The 7,076-nt window shown below is 30.7% G+C and overlaps 1 protein-coding gene across 1 annotated transcript; it reads right to left on the reverse strand.

The window, feature by feature from the left end:
* Positions 1 to 581: 581 nt before the first annotated feature.
* On the reverse strand, positions 582 to 5,325 carry LOC127741081 (phospholipase D alpha 2-like). The gene is made up of 4 exons (XM_052252568.1): positions 5,235 to 5,325; positions 5,023 to 5,125; positions 1,354 to 3,217; positions 582 to 1,251 (listed from the first exon to the last, which is right to left on the reverse strand). The coding sequence occupies exons 2-4, from the start codon at positions 5,116 to 5,118 to the stop codon at positions 824 to 826; spliced, it is 2,388 nt and encodes a 795-aa protein (XP_052108528.1). The 5' UTR covers positions 5,119 to 5,125; positions 5,235 to 5,325; the 3' UTR covers positions 582 to 823.
* Positions 5,326 to 7,076: the final 1,751 nt, after the last annotated feature.

Here is a 7,076-nt window from a genome sequence, read left to right on the forward strand (position 1 = left end):
GACTTAATAGTATAATATTAAATTAGTTAAATAAAAAAATATTAATAAATTAAATAATTAAGATATAAATCTATTAGATAATGAAAAATAAATATAAAACTAAAACTAAAAATAAATATAAAAAGAAAGCGTAAAAGAAAGCGGGAAACAAGAACATACAATCAATCACGTATGATAAAATTCTCAAGTGAAAAACATATAAATAATTAAATATATAATCAATCAAACTTTGTAATTATCTTTGTAGGCTCGGTAAATAAAAAGATGTGTTTGGATGAGATATTTATCAAAAAGAAGAAGTATAATGATTGAATAGAAAAGCTTTTGGATTTTTTTTAGATAGTTGTAAATACTTGATCCAAAAAAATGAATAAGTTACGTAACTGAAGGTTAGATCCCCTTTGACATTATTATTGATGGCCAACAAACGGTCACTCAGTTACATAAAACTAAAACTTTAGCAAATCAAAATCCAACAGGAACAAACATAAAACTAAAACCTTATCAAATCAAAATCTTAGAAACAAACAATTCCTTCTATATGTCTTTTTTTTTTAATTAGTTGCAAATTTAAGTTCCATTTAAGAGTGTGTTACTGGCTAATCGATTACTACATGTACTAGACGAGATTCGAATTCCAACACTTAATTAAGTAGACGAGTGAACTGACTAGATTATTCATATTGTCTTCTTTGTCAAAATGGGCCTTTGTTTAAGAAACAATAACTAGGAAAAACACGCACACAGAGACATGCATTACTCATGCAGCACAAAGCACGAGCATATACTGGGGACATTATTTAATATGAATGGTAATGGTTGATTACGTGTTGTGCATGAGAGGACTTTGTTTCCCTAGAATAGTGGCAAAGGTGTCTGGGAAGTACTGGAATCCTGGAAGTTCTTGCACAGTTCCATCGTTAGAAATTTGAATAGGATAGCGGAGCAGATGGCCTGGAAGGTCAGTATCAAATGATCCTGCAGAATACGATTTCCAATACTTTTCAGCAAGTTGGTTCACCCTACTAACACATTCTTTACTTTCAGGGTTGATGAAGGTTCTTTCACATATTCCAAGATGCTCCAACCACAAGGACATGCGGAAACCGTGGATCTGCCCCGTTGCACCATTTTGCCCGCTAGCCAGATAGGAGGGTTGATAAGCTCCCATGGCAATCTCAGTGTCTCTACCACCTTGCATTGATCTGTGGTTGATGTTGGCAGATCCAATGATTATGTATTCATCATCAACTGTAAAAATAAAGTAAAAGACATAATTACTAAATTAGAAAAGACTATAAAGAACTAATTAAACCTCAAGAATATGCATGAACAAAGTACATATATACTTACCTATCATCATCTTGGAATGTACATAAATCATGAATCGCCTACTCGTCTGAGCGTTCATGTAATGCAAATCCCTATGTGGCGTTCGTTGAGGTTGATATTCACCATGTTTTCTGACCTCTCGATTCCCAAGGCAGAAGAATGACAAATATCTCTGAGGATCTTCCTTAATTTTCTCTTGTTTGAGTGCTTCAACAATGTCCTTGTACATCATTTCTATTGTCTTCCTCTGCAAAAGCAACATGTCCTGGACTGTAGAAAAGTCACCCCTAACAAAACCGTCACCATGAGGGTCACCCTCCGGCCACATTGGAATCACAACATACACAGCGAACTTCTCCTTGGCTTTAATCTTGCTAACAATTTTGAGTGAAATCTCCTTTGGGATTAGATTCGAAGCATTAAATTTCTTGTGTCTGCTACTCCAACCGAAATCGCTTCCTATGAAGTATTCATTCTCAATATAGATGAAATTCTTTGCTCGCCTAATAGCTTCAATATAGGCATCTTCAATGCTATGATCTATTATTTTATATTTGCCTCTAAAAATCCGGGGCCCAACTTTGGTAATGTTTCTATGATGAGCCTTTGGGAAGTCGAGAACAGCTTTGTCATCAATAGATCTGAATACCTGAACATTCCACGCCTTATTATTATTATTATTATCTTGGTGGCCATGGGATGGGGAATTGAAGAAATCTCGAAGCTGGTTCATGGGAACAAGGATGTCCTCTTTACCTTCCTTCTTACATCTCTGCACAAAGGTGTCATAAACATAACAAGCAGCAGGCCCTTCGAGGCGACAGTGCACGTCATGCCACGGCTCCCTAGGACCACCCTTTTCGATTTTAGAACCAACAAAACTGGCTTGATGAAAATCTTTGTTATGTGCATCATTCTTTTGCAAGGTTCTAAAAAGTGAATGGTCTGGAGTATCATATCTTCCACGGCAGAGATCAATGCCCCCAATGAAACTCACTATTCCTCCTCCAATATCACTATCGTCCACCACCACAATCTTCTGGTGATGACTATAAAGCACGCGACTATTATGACGAGAACACCAAACGCACTGCACATTAGTGTCTCTAAAATATGCCTTTGCCTCTTTGCTACGAATACCCATCACTCCTCCATACCCTGCAACCGCAGTTGGATCATCGGAAATGAGCAATACAACTTTGACCTGTCCGTTCTCTGCCTTTCTCTTGAGCAGCTCTCCAAGTGTAGTTTGTCTCTCTTCCATTGTCTTCCTTGTTGGATCCCTTAAGAGGGTTATTTCAGTGTAAAGAGACCAGCCAGCAATGTATACGAACTTCTCTGCTTTCTTGATTGCATCAAATATGTCCTCCCAGCATCGCTTCGGCTCATAATTCACGAGTCCATCCTTGCTCATTTTATCGACGTAATCAGCTGGGATGTGAGCATCTTGGTAAAGAGTAACCTTGCATCCATTTTTCTGTGGGTAGTGGGTGCCACGAACTCCATGAAAGTCTGAACCGATCCCTTCGCTGTGTTTTCTAGCATCCAAAAATTTCAGCACCACGCGGGTCCTTGAACCTGCCGGCCCAACAATCCCTTGCAATTGCAGGACCCATTCACATGTTTGACCATCATTTTGCAAGATATCCTGAACGGAAACCTCTCTTGTAACATCGTTGATAGCGAATTTGATATTTGACGCCATCTGAGCACAATGAAAGTAAAAATGCTCTCTCCAGCTACGATCCATGGGGGCTTGTATATGCCTGCTTCCCACTTCGAATCCATCCAGATAAATTTTTGCATCCAGTTTAGTATTATTGCGTTCAACTAGCCAGTCCAATAGCTCCAACAGCCATCCCACCACGTATATCATCAACTGAACCTGAACAATTTAAATACAAATTAGCACTACATGCACAATAGCCGTTGAGCTATAATTTAAATGATATAATTTTTTTATATTCAGTTAAAAATGGCAGGTTTTGAGTATCACTCCTCTAATAATAATAATAATAATAATAATAATAATAATAATAATAATAATAATAACTAACTTTTCACTTTTAGTTAGTATTTTCATTTTTTTTTGAGGATTTATGATTTAAATTTTATAATTTAAAGTTTAATTTTAAAAATTTATAATTTATGATCTAAAATTTAATATCCACAAAATAACTTTAAAAGAATTTACAGATGTTGGCGGAAAAATTTTACTTCCTAATCCCTAGTATTACTTCAACAATAAAACTGAATACTCAACTTTAGTTCTAACTTTGTTTCTGCATTTGCTTTTTATTTTTATCCAATAAAACTTAAAGGGTCTTTGTGTTATTTTATGCTTTAGTCTAATTTGGTAAGACATGTTATATGAGTTTTAAATTTGAGTGAAAATTTAGGGTGCAGTTGTCATATTGTTAGTTGAGAAGTGTTCCATAACAATTTAGTCAATAATATATCAAATTATCTAACGATTCTTTTTAATTAACAATTTTATATAAAGATAATTGTATTCTTAATCATATTGGTTTTTTGTTTAACTAAAACTTTTTTATCTTAAAAATTATTCATTTAATATTGATTTTTTTTTTGCTAATACTACCTCTTTCAATTTTTTTTATAGTGTTAGTTATTTATATATATCTAAATTGATCCTTTCAAACAGACTTAAAAGTAAATAGAGGTAATAAATTATGCATATAAAAGTGAGAAATTAATTTAAGCGTAAATAGTTATATCATTTCTCTCTTTTTGATTTATGCATAATTAGTTAAAGACTATATTTTAGGCTCATTATTTTGTGTGAGTGTAATACTTTGTTAAAATCATTTTCTCTCCCCCCAATTATTTTAAAAAAAAATATACAGACTAAAATTTAAATTGTCTCAGGTAAAAAAATTCGTGTCTCATCATTTTAGAAAAATATAAAATACACGTATTTTATATATTTCTGTATGTAACTGTATTTTTCATTTTGTATGTCTTACAAAATAAACATAGTATATGTGTAATTCTGTTTATGTCTTTAAGGTAGCGTTTGTTTTGAGGTACTGAGACAGAGATTGAAAGACTGAGATTCAGTATCGTGTTTGTCAGTTCAGAGACTGGTACTAAAATTTATGTCTCTATCTCTAAAATTTCAGTATTTCAGTACCTCCAAAAAGTAGGGACACAGGAGACTGAAGTTTTTAGAGATGAAGACTGAAACTTTAATAACATTTTATACCTAAAATACTTTCATTTCAATTAATTAATTCCAATTTTACCCTTTGTGTAAATTAAATTAGAGTTTCATTCTTGTTTCAATTTCTGTCTCCTATTTTGCACCAAACAGAATACTGATATTTATTTCAATCCCTGTCTCTTAGTCTCTGTCTCTCAGTCTCAGTCTTTCCGTCTCTATCTCTCCACCAAACGCTACCTAATAGATACGACACTAACCAAACAAATCTTAGATCCTCGTAACGTAATAATGAGCGAGTAACTTAACAAAAAAATATAAAACTAACGTAGTGGAATTTTTTCAATCTCAAAATTTTATAGGATACAATTGAATTTTAAAAATCTTTTTCATGTAAAAGATAATCTCTGATTCCATTTTGGAAATTTAAAAGACAATAATATATCAATTCAATGAAAGAGAGAATGAAGTCATAAGAGCATTGGAGATAGAACAAAGAAGCTACGTACCCAGATAGAGGGAGTTTTGTTGGGATTATTGTGGCGGACCTCATGAACAATAGTTACCTCCAAAGTCCCGTGAAGTAGAACTGGTGTCACCGCCATCACTCACCTGATTCATCAACTCAAATTCATAGAGGACATACATGCATTAATTAAGATTTAGATCGCCACCATGAAAAGATAGCAAGAGAATTTTGACTTGTAAAATAAAAACTTACAAAAAGACAGAACAGAAGGGAAAAGGATTACACGTCGCTTCGAACAGTTGTAGTAAGAATGAAAATTGAGCGTCACCCAGTAATGCTTAAATATATGCTCTGTATGTTCAACTTTTCAAGTTTCTCGCTGTTTTGAATCTTAGCCATCGATTTTGTAATTAAAGGTTGAGATTTGTTTAAATTAAAATATATATTCTTTTTCTAATGTGAACAATAATTCAAATTAATAAATGTTTTGAATTACTTTATTGAATATAAAAATGTTTACTAAGAATGAAGTGGCAAACAGACCAAGATAACCCAAGTACTTTAATTTGTGGAAATAGCTATTTCATCAAGATTTCAACTACCTTATTCTCTGAATGTTTTTGTTTGTCTATACTGGCGTCGGATAATGTTAAGGAGACAAAAAAAAAACAGTTAGAACTTGTCTTATTTAGTATTTATTAATTATCGCAATAATTAATAAATATTAAATAAAATAAGTTATGGCTATTTTTTACTAATTTTCTTTGATTACCAAATATTTTCGATTGTCGTCTAATAACAAGTAGATTCTATAGTGTCATTCTTAAGGTACACATTCTCACTTAATACCTCCTATTTAACATCCATGCTTAATTATTTGAGCATCTAAATTTGGAATTAAATTAAGAAGAGTGTTAAGAGATAGTAAGTCTTATGATTTATAGTCATTAATTAATTATTATTAATATTTTTAATGGTATAAAATTATTCATATCTTTTATTTGTTAAGTACCGGTCAAATTTTAATAAAAATGTTGGCCCTAAACTTTTTTTTAAATTAAAAATGATGACATCCATAAAACATAAAAGCAACAGTTTTAGACTTGGTTTCATAAAGATTTTTAAATAAGTATTTGTCCTTTTTAAATTTTATTTGATAAATAAAAAAATTATATAATTGTATTTATAATTTTAAAACTTAAAAAGCGTTTTTAAAACCAGTTAATTTTTTTTAAATTAATTTGTGTTAATTAAAATTAAAAATTTTAATATAAATTCATATATTAATAAATATTTAAATTTATTTTATATTTATGTTTATTTATTATCTTTTTAAATTTTAAAACCTATTTCATCAAATATAATTATAATTATTTATGTTTATTAAAAGTTATTTTTAGATTAATTTTACCAATTATATACTATGTATTTTAAAAAGTTGTCAAAACAACTTTAATAAATTATTTTTGAAAAGTTAAAGTAACACTAAATCTAAGTTGTATATTATTTATTATAGAAAATGCACCTCTCGGAATGTTCATTTTTTTTATTCAAAACGAGAGACAATATATTTGACGTTGACCGAGATATTACCAACCTGATAATAACATGCTTTGTTTTTAAAAATAATAAAAAGGAGACTTTGCATTGACGCTGCAAAAATACAAAGTTAGTAAAGTGGTGGTATTAGCCAAACAGAAACTACTTAGGATTTTGATGGTGGCTTCCTAAGTGGAGCTCACATGTTTTATTCAGGGAAAAAATAAAAGTAGAGACTAAAATGGACTTTAAGAAAAACTATGTCTTGTGATAATGGTCTTCAAATGGAGTTAGGGATGACAATTTTTTTTCTATTCCGTTTCTATTTAATAAAATATTTTTTGTTTTTGTTTTATTTTTATTACGAATTTCTATTTTTACTGTAAAAAACACGGATATCTGCAAATATTTATAAATATTAAATTTTAAAATATTTTAAAAAATTATTATAATTATAATAAAATCATATACAATTCAACCCAATATATCAAATCAAATTCATATTTAACATAATAATATACATATAAATTCATATTCGTAGAAATTTTGCAGAAT

Source organism: Arachis duranensis, chromosome 1 (assembly GCF_000817695.3).
Source record: "Arachis duranensis cultivar V14167 chromosome 1, aradu.V14167.gnm2.J7QH, whole genome shotgun sequence".
NCBI classification, from domain to species: domain Eukaryota; kingdom Viridiplantae; phylum Streptophyta; class Magnoliopsida; order Fabales; family Fabaceae; genus Arachis; species Arachis duranensis.